The sequence below is a fragment of the Zingiber officinale genome, chromosome 5A (assembly GCF_018446385.1).
Source record: "Zingiber officinale cultivar Zhangliang chromosome 5A, Zo_v1.1, whole genome shotgun sequence".
NCBI lineage: Eukaryota > Viridiplantae > Streptophyta > Magnoliopsida > Zingiberales > Zingiberaceae > Zingiber > Zingiber officinale.
This window is the reverse complement of record NC_055994.1, coordinates 142,616,877-142,632,698: the sequence shown is the minus strand read 5'-3', so window position 1 is coordinate 142,632,698 and position 15,822 is coordinate 142,616,877. Positions and strand designations below refer to the sequence as shown.

The 15,822-nt window shown below is 33.0% G+C and overlaps 1 protein-coding gene across 1 annotated transcript in view; it reads right to left on the bottom strand.

Moving 5' to 3' along the window:
• Nucleotides 1–1,591: 1,591 nt before the first annotated feature.
• The window catches only part of LOC121980104, a 45,149-nt gene continuing 30,918 nt past the window's right edge, over nucleotides 1,592–15,822 (bottom strand). The window contains exons 6-8 of the mRNA XM_042532071.1: nucleotides 7,579–7,752; nucleotides 6,412–6,534; nucleotides 1,592–1,997 (exon numbers count right to left, since the gene is read on the bottom strand). Coding sequence (XP_042388005.1) covers nucleotides 1,836–1,997; nucleotides 6,412–6,534; nucleotides 7,579–7,752 — 459 coding nt within the window. The 3' untranslated portion in view covers nucleotides 1,592–1,835. The remainder of the gene's footprint in view (nucleotides 1,998–6,411; nucleotides 6,535–7,578; nucleotides 7,753–15,822) is intronic.

Here is a 15,822-nt window from a genome sequence, read left to right as displayed (position 1 = left end):
ACATTGATAACATCTAACAAAGGTTTTAGAGTAAACTTGTGGTGACCGTTGCAGTGTTCGCTACGATGGCTGCTGCAGTGGCTGTTGTTGAGATGGACAAGAATTTTAAGGGTGAGCTGGCCGATTATTCTGGTCGCCTCTCCCCGCTGGTTTCCTATTTTGTTACTTTTCAGCCGCCACTGAAAGGCCTCTTACACCGTCGAAAGTGAATGAAGGTTGAGGGCACCTTGCAAGGCCAAGTGCAGATCCCCTAAGTAATGTGCCACCTGCTGCTCCCCCGTCTCGGATAAGTCATTTCGGGCCACCAGCTGGAAAAACTCTTCTGTATATTCGTTGATCGATTTTGCGCCCTGTCTTAATAAGTAAAGTCGATGGAACAGAGTTTGGGTATAGGTGAAGGGAAGGAAGTGTTCCTTCATGTTTTTCTTCATATCTTCCCAGATAGTTATTTGAGGTTTACCTTGTTTGTCCCGAGAGTGCATCTGTTCCCACTATACTGATGCTCGCCCTTTGAATCTGATGACAATTAACTTCACTTTCATCTGATCTGAATTCGCTTGTAGTCGAAGATCCCTTCTACTTTGTTGATCCAGTCAATGAAGTCCTTTGCTCTCAACGAACTAGAAAATTTGGACGAATCTCGAAATTTGAAGTCTCCAGCGGGCTCCTTTCATCTACAACTCACCTCCCACCAATGATATGGGTTCTCGAAAGAAGACTCAGATCCATAATTTGAAATCCCACGATCTTTGAGATCCCGCGTCGCCATACGCTGGGTTAAATCTGCGACTTCCTCCGTCGAAGCCTGCCTATTGTTGTGACCACGATTACGACCACGACGACTCACCATTGGATCTATTGATAACCTTCATGCGCTCTAATACCAACTGACACTGGATAGGATACCGATTATCCTACGAGCTGATGTAAAAAAGAAAATTGAGGAGAAGACAAGAAGAGGAACCTACAAGAAGGAAACTTTTTATTAAAACTTGAGGGGTTAATCCCTCAACATCTAAATATGACTCTTATATAGACCACAACTTAAGACTCAAATAAGGAAAAAAATTATAATAATTACAATTAACAGTTATTAATTCTAATTTTGTAAAGAAAGTAAATAATTTTTTATCTGAAAAAAATACTTAACTTAATAATCTTAACTTAAATCAAAACACGGATCAAGACAAATTCTCTCTAATAAATACTAAAAATATAAAATTTATCCTAAATAATGAAAAAAATAAAATTATTAAAAATAGCAAAAAAAACCCTAAAAAAGATTTAAAAGTCAAAATTTAGAGTTGAAATTTGACGGTTACGATTTCACCAATAACAAATGTAAGTTTTCAAATTCTGCATATGCGACGACAAACAAAATCTAATTCCGAATCCCGAATCAAAAATTACATCCATTTAAAATTTAAAGACTCGTATTAAACTTCAATACATATGGAGCTTGCATCACGAAGTTAAAGTAGACAGATCAATTAACTAGCACTGCAGAGGTATTATCTTTGCACTATTAATAATAAATATAACATTTTATATATAATTCCGAAATACTTTAAATTTTAGAAGAATTGGAATATAACAAACAGAAGACGACTGCGATCCCAAATTGAATTTCACATGAAGAATATCTGAATATACAGGCTTCTGGAAAGTGTTCCAGGTATCCTTCCTATAATATTTCTTATCTACACTAACCTTACAGCAAAAATATCAAAACACCTATAGAACAGGATATCCACTTCGCCTGACCAAAAATGTCAAGAAAGGACAAGGGAGCAGGAAATGAGTTGTGCAGATCTTTATTCCCTGACCGAGCATTTTTAGGCTCCACATGTGCGATAGATCTCAGCTCGCATTATGTCAATCGGAGAATGCTCGAGTGTATAGCGTTCTGGGTTAAGATAAACTCCAGTTTTCTCTAGAAGAGCCAAGCCTTTATCCCTTCCAAAACGTGAAGAATAGAGCTTCAAATATTCAATATCCTGCGCCATAAGGACAATCAGTAAGTATGAAATTTACACGGCATAGGAATACATTTGTGGCTCACAGGCATGGGGCCACACCAGTTGCCACAGTGCTTTTTATTACATATCAACTTAAACAAAGCCTCTCCTAGTCGCATACAGCTTCTAGCATGTAGATCCTCAACGCTCTTCCCATCAAACAACTAACACCCCCAACCGAATCACAAGGGTGTCATGACTATATGGAATAGGGAATAGGGAATAGGGAATTAATTTTCATGAGTTTCTTGTAGGCCAGAAATATCCTTGTTCTGTTAGATATATAACAGGAAGAATAGACCTACTCTTGTGCCTAATTTTCTATCCTTTTCGTTTTCAATAAAATAGCTCCAACACCTTTTAACAAAGTTACTTTAATTAGTATCCCTAACACTGTGTACAGGAGTTAAAATCTCTAAGAAACAGACAAAAATATTATGTGTACATTTAAAAAAAAAAAAATATATATATATATATATATATATATATATTAAAGTAACTTTGTTAAAAGGTGTTGGAGCTATAGATATATATATATATATACCACAATCAAATTCTCCAACATTTAACTCTTCAGTAATCGAATCTGAGGAACTAACTGACTAAGGAGTAGATTCAAGAATTGTGATGCAAGAGAGCTATAGCACAGCACGTCTGCCTTTCTTCAAAATCATTAATTTTGGATATTGGAAAGGTAGCATTGGTTTATTGTAATGGAAGGTTTCAAGATGTCGATGGATGAATTTGTAGTGCAACTCAAAATTAAAATTAGGCCCGCCATAATGAAAAAAAAACAAGCAAACACAAGCCAATGCCAAGGCTATAATGACTCTCCAATGTGAATTATCACTTGAACAATGCAGCAAATTTAGCCCATTCAAAAGTGCAAGACATGTGGGATAAGCTTAATGAGTTTCATGAAGGTACACGAGACTCTTGTATTGCAAAACACAATTTATAAGTCAATCAATTGCAGGATTAGCCAATTGCGCAGAAGGTTCAAGGAGGTTCTCAATGGTCTTCACACCATAGGAGGAAAGACTGAGAATGTATGGCTTGAAATCTTTGCCCAAGACCTCAATTTGGTCATTTATGGTAGACGCACAGAAAGTATCTCAAGATTTATTCATTGTTAGATTAGACGAATTACATGAGCAATTTAACTTTGTGACAAAAGAGAAAGTTTTAGCTTTGGTTGTAGAAAAGAAGTAAAAGAAGGCAAAAGTATATCTTTATTGGAATAAAGGAGCAAGTCTGAAAGAAAAACTGAAGTCTTTGCTAGAAGATGACACATTTTGTGAAAAAAATAATGAAGAAAAGCAAGAGGTTAAACAAGAAGTACATCAAAAAGATTTTTAGGGACCCAAAGAAGATATCAAAAGGATAAAGGTAAAACTAGATCCAACTAATGTAATTTGCTCTAAATGTAATAGCAAAGGACACTAAAAGGCCAAGTATCTAGAGCTAAACAAACAAGAAGATAAGCTAAAAAAATACAAAGCTTTGAAAACTACTAGCATCATCTGAATCCTCAGAAGCAGAATAATTGTTTATAGGCAATAAGACACATTGCCTTTCTGGAAATAGACGATATAATGGAATCTTCTTGTGGAAAAGAAGAAAGCTCTAGTTGTGATGAAGAATCTTCATATGTGACATTAAATTTTTTTTTCAAAATAGATTGAGACTATTGCATATTTGACTAACTCATTGTCTAGATCTACGGAAAAAATGAAGTCACTCCAAAAGGTACTTAAGGCTCTTTAAGAGACCTTTGAACTTCCAATTGCAAAAAAACAATAGTATAAGTTTTCACAAATTGAAAATTTTGAAGAATAAGCTTCTTGAAATTACAAGAGGAAGAATTGAAAAAAATACTTAAAATTGGTTCACGTCAGATTCCAAATTCTTGAACATGATGCTTAGAGATCAATGAGCAATTTATAACAAAGTGGGTGTTGGATAAAAGTCTAAGCAAAAAAGAAGTATCATTTGTTTCACTAAAGAAGTACTTTTATGGCAAAATCCACTACTAATGGCATTTCTAGGTCTAAGGTAGTAAAGCTTGGATTCTCAAGCAATATTCTCAACTCGATTGCACCCAATGCATTTTGGGTACAAAAGAATCTCACCTTTCATAGGTACAAGAAAAGAAAGCACACTTGATAGGTAATGGTGAGCTTAGGATAATCAATCTAGGTAACATAAAAGGGCAAAACCCAAAACAATGCCCCTTTCTTTCATTTTCATCAAAAACTCCCTATGTTGAAAAAAATTTTCAAAAGGGCACCTTATCCCATTTTTCATTTCCAAAATACCCTTGTTCTAGTACTGTTGCAGCAGTTTTAGCTTAAACTATTACAACATTCCTACAACCCTAAACCCCAAAATTGTTCGAGCATTAGTCAAAATTGCTCCAACTATTCTAAGTTGGTCAAAATAGACCATTTAGTATTTTATGTCATTTCACAATTGAAAAGATGAGGTATTTTTCTTATTGTCTATATAGACGATATTATCATCACTAGCAATCAATCCATCAGGATTGGAAAATTGAAGGATTACCTACATCAGCACTTCCAAACTAAAGACTTGGTAACCTCAAGTATTTTAGTTTAAAATTTGCTCATTTAGCAAAGGCACAACATAAGCATGTACTTGATATGATTAAGGAGGTTGTTATGAAAGGAACTAAAGAGGTAGCAATTAACTAATAAGGAACCTAACATCTTATATATTGTGATCAATTAGTTTCTCGAGAACCTATGTCAAGGCTATTAGATAGCAGCATGAGGATCCTACTTTACCTGAAAGATGCTTCATGGCATTCTAAATTATGGGGTTACTCTTACGCTGATTGAATAGATTTCCCTAGAGATTGAAGATCTATGTTAAGCTATTTTGTTCTCTTAGAGATGACCTCATTTTCCTAAAAGAACAAGAAGCAAACAATAGCTAGGGTCAAATTTAGAGAGGATATGGGGTCACAATTCTAACTACATGTACACATTTGCATTAAGCATTTGATGACCAAACTAGGATACACCTCCACAAAGCCTATAAAGCTTTATTTTGACAAACAAGGTGCCTCTGATGTAAGTAACTTCAAACCTTGCTTTTAATGAGAGGAGAATATATAGAGTTTGCTTATCACTTTATTAGAGAAAATGTAATCTAATGGGATGATTAGTTTTTTCTTAGAACATAACTAAGGTTCAAAATCTCAAGTCGTGCCGAAGTTTCAGCCTTTGACTAGAATGATATTATTTCGGTATCATGTTAGTATTCCGATGCATAGTGTCAGTAATAGATTGGAGTTGAAAAAGAAGGAAATGAAACATAGGAAGGAGACATTATTTGTCCCTAGCATGGTTTTAAATCTTGTACCTTGCCATGGGAAACAGTCGAAACATATTATTTCGGTAAATTACTGAAACTTGACAACTCAATGCAAACAATATTTTTTTCTTTGTTTCATCTCCTTCTTTCATCAACCTCCAATTTGTCACTGCAACATGCATTAGAGCGTTGACCCGATATTAGAACAGTATCTTTTCAATTAAAAATCGAAACTATGACAGAACTTGAGATTTTGAACCTTGGCACTGAGGTATTGAATTTTGGTAATTTACGGGGAACAACACGTTTCGACCGTGGTACGAGATTGAACTCTAATTTCATAACTTTATCCATTTTTTTTTAAAAAAAGGTGTTTAGGATTTGAAGACTTATAACTTATTGTCGAAGATCATTGGAAGCACTTTATATTTGTTTCCATGATAATTTATCACCGCTCTAAATTGAGTAGCCACTTGGTATCCCTTTACTTCATTTAGCACAACTACAGTCTCCAATTGAGATACTGATAAAACTGAGCATCTTCTCTACTCTATACAAGTTTACCAAAATCACTTGCCCATCAAAAGTTTGCAACACTGTTGTGATATGAACACAAATAGTCCAGTTCACCTTTCATGACATGTTTACTTGGGAGTGGAGAACGCAATACACAAATTGGACAAGGGAATCAATATATAGATAAATATAACAAATTTTATTTTAGTTACTTCAAATTTCCAAAGTAAAAATAATCTGTTTAACTTCATATATATAAGAAGCTCTTCTATGTTTACTTCAAACTTCCAGAGTAAAAATCTTCAAAAGGAAAAGTTAACTAACTGGTCAGAGCACATCATGTCCTCTCTCTCATTTTCTGTCAATATTTCTAAAATTTCTTTCATCCATTCCCCTTCTTGGCCCCATCTATTTAAAGTGCTTCACTCCATAACAAAGAAGAACAAAAAAAAGGACAACAATAACAACAAACTTGTAAAAATGGTTTTCTGGGTGATTTATGTTCAAAAACTTGTAAAGTCAGGTTAGGGGAATTTACCTGCATTCCACTGAGAATGCGTTCTAGGCGGATTGAAGCAATTGGTTCATGTGATGAAGAGAAGACTTCACCCGGATAGAAAAGAACTCCATCTCCAGGAGGAAGACCACGGCGAAATTTTACCTGCCATGAGTGTTTAAATCTAGTTACATAATATGATACTAAATCAATATCTTCAGTACCGATACTCATTTTAGTTGTAAATAACCTTTTCTAGGTTCATGGGCAAAATTAAAATACATGCCTGTGAGGATGAACTGCTTAATATTAGAAATAATAAAATGGTTGAGTGATATTTATCTTCATTTACATATTGTCTGAAAAAAGTAAAAGTGAAGAGTGCACATTGGTGTCATCTACTAATAACCAACGCAATGGAACATGTGTCAGCAATAATAAACAAGAAGACATGAACAAAAGATATGGTAACAGAAGTTACTAAGAGCATTAATGTAACTTAATTCATTGAGATTTTTGCAATATAACAACCAACAAAAGATACGGATGTCTGATAAGGACCTAAACAATAACTCTGGCAGCTTGAGATTTTGAACCTTGAAGCACACCAAGAATTTTCAGCATCTTCTCTATCTTCTAACTTTCAAATGATGACAAGAGCAACAAAGAAAGCCTAGTCATCAAGTAACAATTCCCTGTCATACTCAGTCTTGCATGTCACCTTCACCCTACTGTTTTTTTTCATCATAAAAGACATTCACATGTGTAACTAGGATATATATTGCTTCGGTCAAAAGAACAAGGTAGAAGCTGCAAATCTTTAATCACTGATATATTGCATGGCGACAGCAGCAGCAGCAGAAGAAAAAGAAAATAAAATAAAAGAACAACTTAAAAGAAAAAAAAAAAGAAGAAGAAAGAACGGAGGAACACTTAAAGTTTAAGTTAAGACATGATTAAGATCCTCAGTCAGAAACAAGGCAAAAAGCCTAAGAAAATTCTTCAAGTTGGAAATTCATAGTGCAGGCCCAGCAAAATTAAAATATAGCTTCATGCACGTTGCAATATCAAGTTATCCTCTCCTAAATGGGTAATAGAGGAGAAAACAGAGATTCTCCCCTTTAGCTCTATCTCTTGTGAAAGGAGGAACTCCAAGACTGAAAAAAAATGGTGAATGGTATATATATTATCACATCATCTTAGAAGTACCTCAGCACTGGCGGCCAGAGACTTTTCATAGCAATTGGCACCCCAATAAAGAAATCCTGTTCCACCTTCTTTCCAAACTCTCCACATCACTGCTCGGTGTTGTGTTCCACGCATTCCAAGGTGCCAGTTTGGTTGAGGATCCGAAGGACCCATGCACACATATGTCCACCATTCCTATATTGGCAAAATAAAGTAAGGTCATATAAACAAGAGAGAAACTAGTCAGGGCTAAACCCAAAGCAATATTATGAATAAGCATCCAATAATTAAAAGAACTATAATTTCTGAAGAATAATGTGATGTTCAAGATCAAATTTTACCAAAACCCCTGGAAGTAAACTGAATAAATTTGAATATTGTTCTAATGAGTCAATGATGATACAGTAAAAGACTAAAGTTCAAATATAGTAAAGATGGTTGGAATGAATTGAAAAATGAAGATCATCCACAAGGAAAATCCAAAAAAAAACATCAGAGTCTCGGACTATATGAGCATTAGTGAGGTGAGACAAAAGTCAACATGACCAGTTCTCCAAATAACATAACTTCCTTAACCTCCCTTAAAATAAAGATACCAGGAGGGGAATTAGCAAATATCAAGAGGGAACTGAACAGATTGCAAGGAAGAAAGATCAGAATTCTAGTTTTACTCTTAAAAGATAAAAAAAAGTGGAGAATGTTGCTTGCTAAAGGACATCATTTCTTATTTCAGCATGTGTTAGTTATGTGTAGTTGCAGATGTCAATTTTATAAGTATGGTTATGAGTTAATTGAAATGCAATAAAGTGATATTTGAGTTGATTAAAGAGTTACTCATTACTGAATTTCCTGTGACTATATTGAGCTTTATCAAGGTTGCATTGATAAATTACACCATGATTTTTTGTTGTTGTTGTTGTTCAATTTCTGCATATATTGAGATTCTGGATTTATTGGGAAACCAAATGATCCACCAGGATGACCTCAATCTTGCCATTGGCTGACTTGGGAATATGGCATTTTGATGTGGGAGAGATGGGTCAAGATGTGCTGAACGAGAGACTATGGCTAGTTCACAAAGTTAGACCAAGAACAACTGGTGGCCTAAGGAATTCAAGCTCACCTCTGGTAGATCATAAGAGGATCACACCTCCATAGCTGCTGCAATCTAGTGGTTGATTGGGGAAAAAAAATTAAGCAGGAGGCTCAACTTGGGCTTTTGCTTGGAAACGGACAGAGCACCCAGTGAGCTTGTCTTGTTGTAGCAAAGGCAGACAATGAGAGGGCCAGCAATCATTGGACTTGGACATCAGAACAGAAAGAAAGACATGAACAGAAGTGGCCGAACTTGGCAAGGGCTCATGGATGAGAGCAAATGACATACTTGAAGAGGGAATGGGTGCTCAAATGAGTTTTTGGCGGCAATGATGGAGCCCTAGAAGCGGGAGGTGCATTGTGTGATCTTGTACAAGTTTCTAAACTGACTGAAAAAGGAAGGGAGAACCTTTATCTGTCTTCATCCTCTGCATGAAAGGAGACATACTAACGGCCAATGTTGTAGGAGAGTTGATTACGTGGGCTCAATAAATAGCTAAAACAAAGCTGAACTCCTGATGCCCCTGTTAAGTATTAATTTTTAAAAAGAAAAAATATCAAATTTAAATTTTTCTAAAATTTTGAATTTACAACATAAACGAACTGAATCGTTGGACATGTAATATAGGCATTGAGTTGAAGCTGGATTAGGTTCAGACTGAACCTATCGGGTAGGCGCGGAGATAAGGAATATGTGGGCTTAAACCGGGGTGGATTTGGGTTTGATTTGGCCAAGTTATGGCCTAACCAAGTTGTAAATGCATTAAATCAGTCTAAAATGAATTAGAGAATTTTTGAGGAAACTTTCTCTTTCCTCTCTTTCCCCTTTTATTTCTCTCCCACTGCCGCATGCTCCACACACTGGCCATCTTGCACGCGCCACTCACTCCACCTGACACCTCTTCCTCTCCTACTACTCTCTTTTTCTTCTTCTCTCTTCTTTTCCTTCTTCTCCTCTTCCACCACCAGCAACAGCTTGTCCCTATTTTTCCAGCTGGAAGCCAATTCTTTACACCAGTATGGGCTGCTCTTTCAGCCAACATCAACAACAAGGCAATCCCTTCTTCCAAACAGCAACACAGCAACAGTTTCTTTTCCTCAAATCCATCCTCCAAAAGCAACAAGCAGATCTTATTTTCCTGTCTTCTCTTTTTCCAGCAACTAAGCAACACAGCAGCAGTATTTCCCTTTCTATTTCCTTAATTCCAGCCAATGGAAACATATCCTATTGCTATTTTTCCAGCAGAAGGTCGGCAGCCTTCTTTTTTTCTTTTTCCAAGCCAACAGCTAGCTGCTTCTTTCTTTTTCCATGTTGTGCTGTTACCATAGCCACCTTCACCATCACTCACTGTCGGAGCCAAAGGCAAGAGCCACCAGTCCTTTTTCCTGAACTATGGAGGATCGTAAGTTTTCCTCATTTTGAGTACCTGCTGATATCCTTGCTCAACAAGGTAGTTGTTCGTATGACGACTAATTAAGGGTAAGAGTTGGTAAATAATTATTTTTTACTATTGAGAAAGAATTTATCAATTTGGAGTAATTACAATTCGTGGTATAGGTTCGATTGACTTGAACATCTCGTATCACTGAAGCACCTCCATTGTTTCGTCGGATGAAGAAAATTGAGAGGTATATATGTTATGTTATTAGATTTTAGTTTTAGGTTGGGTGTTTGGTTTAGAATAGAAAATAAATAAATTTGTTATTTGATAGAAATAGGTGTCATGTAGAAATTAGGATTACATCAAGTTAGCAGGATAAATATTTGATCCATTGACTTCGACCTTAATCAATTATCAGATTTTTGGGGTCATTATCATTATTAGGTATTATTTCAAATTGTTTGAATTATTTCCATAATGTACTTATAGATGCAAATTCGAATGGAGCACAGTGACTTGCTCACAATCAGAGCTTTTTGCTATATATATAAAGATCGGTAAATCTATCCCTTGACTTTAGTATATATTTCCTAATGCATGAATAAATAGATAAATGGATTATATATATTAGCATAATTATTTTCGAAAAGGAAATTAAAATAATATTATAAATAATGAAATGGGCTATAAATAATCAAACAATTGGAGGGTAAATAATTGATGTGACTTCCTGTTCACATGTGGATTCTATATGGTAGTTAAGATAGGAGGATTAATTTAAAAATTAAAATGGGCATTCTAAATTACTCTTCAATTGTTTTTTGTCTTTAGATTACTTGATGCTCCATACTACTTGATGTTCTAGATGTTGATACTTGTAGTTTCATATTGTATAACTTTTAACTCTATAATAATAACTAAATAAATTAACATGATTCCTATTAAAAGTTGACTAACTAATAAGATGTAAATACAAATTGAACAATTATGGTCAACAAAATTAAGCATATTCGATGGAAAAAATGAAATATTAAAAAGTAAAAACTTTGAGCCTACCCTTATACCAAAGTAGCTGACCTCCCAGATTACTATGTGGTAGCAAGTGGTCACCCATGGTCAATATTTTTTTGTGCACTAACGCTTTATTATTATATCCTATTTACTGGTGAGGGGGGTTTTGACGCTATATTATTATATTCTATTTATTGGAGAGGGGGGTTTTAGCCCATACATGAGATGACGTTTTTACGCTCCGAGGACACTACATTAGTGATTTACTTCTTAGTTGATTTACCGAACTTATATCATTGATAACATTTATCAATGCTATATTTATAGGATTGATGTTATTTGTACATGCTAATTAAATAATAATAATTGAATATTATCTTAATTGGTAATAAAATTTATAATTTAGGGTGCTAGTAAATATTGATAAAAACAAAATTAAAAATAGTGGAAGATTATATATACTCGTATATATTCATTTATGTATAATCAAAGTTGTGACATGAAATTGTAACCTATTTTAGTTCCCTAACCTTCTAAAAAATATTAAATTAATGCATATCTTTTCTGATTACCTCTAGTTTTGCAAACAAAAGCACCATTTTGGTATTAGTTGATTTTAGCTAGTATATAGAGTTGTTCAGATATCTCAACCTACTGATTACTAGTTTGATTTTTGTTTCATTCTCTTTTCGTTTTGGTTCATATGTTGATTGATTTACACCATTGTCATTGTATTTGAATCAAGGTTTAAAATCTTGACCTGTACCGAGGTTTCGGTTCTGACCGGACGATACGGTTTCGGTATCGTATCGTATCGTACTACGCCGATATAGTTTTAGTATTTTTTAAATATAAATATAAATGTATATTAACATTTGATTATTAAATATGTTTTATATTTGAGATGTTGAATTTATATTTTAATATTTCCTCATAAGATAATGCCTATTAAATTTTTATAAAAAATATTTTAAAAAATAAATAATTCTTAAAATTCAAAACTAAATTTAAAATTATAAAATTATTTAAAATTTTTTAATTATTTTTTAATGTATTTGTAAATTTTTAATTTTAAAAAATTATTTGAAATGTTTAAGAATTATGTTTTTTTAAATTTTTTAGAATATTATAAATTTATGTTTAATTTTAAAATTATTTTAAAAATTTTAAATTATTTTATAAAATATTTATTAAAATTTAAAATTATTTAAAAATTTTGAAATAATTTTTAATATTTTATAATTATTATTAATGATAGTTTATTTATAAAAATAGATATTTAAAAAATAAAAAATTAACTAAATAAAAAAATTAAAAAAATCATGGTTACGGTGACCCTGCAATACCATCCCTGCGGAGGATTTTAGAAATATATAATATTTTATTAGAATTTTTAATTAATTTTTATATATTTTTGGGATAATTTAATTAGGATTTTTAAAAATATATATGATTATTTATTTAAATTAGAGATAATTAGATCATTAAAAAAAATAATATAACTAAAAAAATAAGTAAATAAATAAAATTTTTATTATATATTTTTAAAATTAAAATAATAAAATATTTAATTAACTAGATAATTTTATTAGGGTTTAATTAAGCCTCTTTGAATTATTCCCATCCATCCTGAAAATTGTTTTAATTAAAAAAGCATTTATATAAAAAAACCCAATTGTGACTCGTGGCCGGCGATCGCGACCGCAGCCGTAGCGATGAGGTCGCGCAACCTGGGGTCGCGTGGCTGGGGTCATGCCGCCCCTTCTGTGTGGTCACGGGGGTCGCGCAACCCCTTCCGCGCGGTCGCGGGGGTCGCACGGCCGTGGGGGCCACGCGGCCTCTCCAGCGCTGCCGCGAGCGTCACAACGACCCTCCAGTGCTACTGCAAGCGTCACGACGACCCTCCAGCGCGGCCACGGGCGTCGCAATGCCTCGGCGGCTATCGCTTGGACTAGTGCTAGGTTCATGTGGGTGCCAATCGGCGAGCAGAACGAAATTTTCCGCCCGTTTCGACCAACTCGACACGAGATCTCAATCCATGATTTGAATAATATAATATATAAATAAATAAACTTTGTTAAATTTCTTGATTACTAGTTTATATGGGTTTTAACTCTCTTTTGTTACAATCATCGAGTAAGGTACCTCATAGTGTGTGGGAAATATCCTCGGGGTGTGATATGCCCCCACAAGTGTAGTGTAGTGGTAAAGCACTCAAAGAGCAATAAAAAGACCCGATTCAAATCCCAAATGAGACAAATATCCTAGAGGTCGGCTTCTAAGTATACATAAGTTGTGCTCCAATACTTGCTAGGCCAATCATGAGGGGAGATCATCTACCTCCAAAATTAATCGGGTAAAGTCAAACTCCTGATTTCATATTGAAGGGAAAATTATTTCTCGTAGATAATTCCTCTTTATCTTTATATATATGTATTATAAAAAAAAAGGACAACCCGGTGCACGAAGCTCCCACCATGCAGGGTCCCGAGAAAGGATCCATTGTACGCAACCTTACCCTGCTTTTTGCAAGAGGCTGTTTCCAGGATTCGAACCCGTGACCTTTTGGTCACATGGCAACAAAGAATGAACAAAAAATATTTCAGGTGGATCCTTTAAATCTTACATATTTGCACAAAGGCCCTTTTTCCATACAATTTTGAAGTAAGCCATCTAAAGAATTCTCAAGGTTACAACATTCCTTAGTAGGGGAGCCAAATCTATCATGGAATAGTAAAAAATTCTCATGGCGGAATATATTAATTTTTTTTTGGGTACAAAATACAATCTTATGTTTTCATTATACTAATCCTTTTAGCTATACAAATTCTATATAATTACTACTTTTCAGTTTACAAATAATAAATTTCTACAATAGTATAAATATAGGCCACAAATTAATTTAAGTTTTTCTATGTTGGTTGTATAACTTGTGATAGTATAATAAAGATTACCATCATCAAATTGGCAAAGGCATATTTATATATATATTAAAAAAACTCTAATATTATTTATTTGGTTAATCATACAATATCAAATAACCAAATTTAAAATTTTAAAAATATAAAAATTCATCATACTACAATAGAACTTCTATTAGTAGTATGCATAATAACAAAGATATATTAATATCAAGCCATGCCCATGTTTTGGTCTTCGGTATAGTCTCAATGTTGTGATGTATACTGTTGATTGAGAATTAGAGGTGGAAGGAAAGAGAAACAAAGGAAAAAGATAAGACAACTATATTCAATATTTGCTTTCCCTCTAGAATCCTATATTTTTTATAGTGTCCGAAACCACTTATTTAATTAAAGAGATTTATTGGGTTAAATTGTAATTTAATTAGAATTCGGATTTATTTAATTAAGTAGATTTATTGGATTAATTGTAATTTAATTAGGAATTTATTAATTTAAATAGATGGAGTTAGTTAGATTTAATTAATTAAGTTAGCTTACATTTATGAAATTTGAATTGATCAATTAAGAAAACGGATGAATATAAATATGTATAAAATTTAATTAAAAACTAAATGTGTATATAAATATTTATATAACCCATGTATATAAATTTATATGACTTAGTAAATATATAAAAAATTATATAACCTATGTGAATAAATTTTTATATAAATGACTTAGTAAATATATAAAAATTTATATAACTTATGTGAATAAATTTTTATATAAATTTACTGGACTTAGTATGCATATAAAAATTTATATAACCATAGATATAAATTTTTACTATGAATAAAATTTATAAAGACTTAGTGTGTATATAAAAATTTATATAACGTAGGGATATAAATTTTTATATATAAAAAAAGTTATACATGACTTAGCATTATAAGAGTTCTTAGTATGTAGATAAAAATTTATATAATGCATGAATATAAAAATTTATATAAAAAATTATATGACTAAGTATAATAAAATTTATATGACTCAATTGATAAAATTTAGATGTTTCTTAAATTTGTTATGTGGTAATTTTAATAGGACTAGGTTCAATGTTTCTTATAGAAGAAGGAAAAGAGAGACCAAGTCCTAAGCTTCTAACCTCTTTAAAAAACTCCTACCTTCAAAAGCTCCATCTCCTTATGTTTTACGCCAGCCCTAAGAAGCTCACTTCCCCATTGTTCGCCACCGGTTCTAGAGCTCCAAGGGAAGACAAAGAAGAGAGAGTTAGTAGCTAAAGATTGAAGGCATGTTCCCTACTTTGTTAATGCATTAATTAGTTTCTATGTCTTGTGGAATTCGGATCCTGTAGTTCTTGGGCGCTCTATGTAGATTTCGGGTTCTAGGTTTTTGATAAGTTTCGGATTAAGTTTAGGCATGTGTATATGTCCTCTTACTTCTTTTCATAATAATGTTATAAGTAATATGTGTGAATTTTGGATTCTATGTTTATGTTTATGTTTCTTTTTAATTCTTATCATGATAACTTTATACGATGGGGATTAATGTCGGTTAGGGCTTTAATATGTTATGAAAGTAATCATGTTTGATAATATGGTAGGTACATGTTAAATTAGGATTTTTAATGGTCGATTGATTAATCAACTACATGTTGATTAAGTTAGGGAAATTGATTTAATGATTAAATAATGGATTGATTCATGAATAGATTAAATGATTGGTAGAATATTTGGTGGAATTAATTGAAAGCAAATTAATTATGTCATTGATTGATTAATTATTAGATTATCTTGTTAACGACAATAATTAATTGGGTTAAGTAATTTATTAGTTAGTTAATTGATTTACTGACT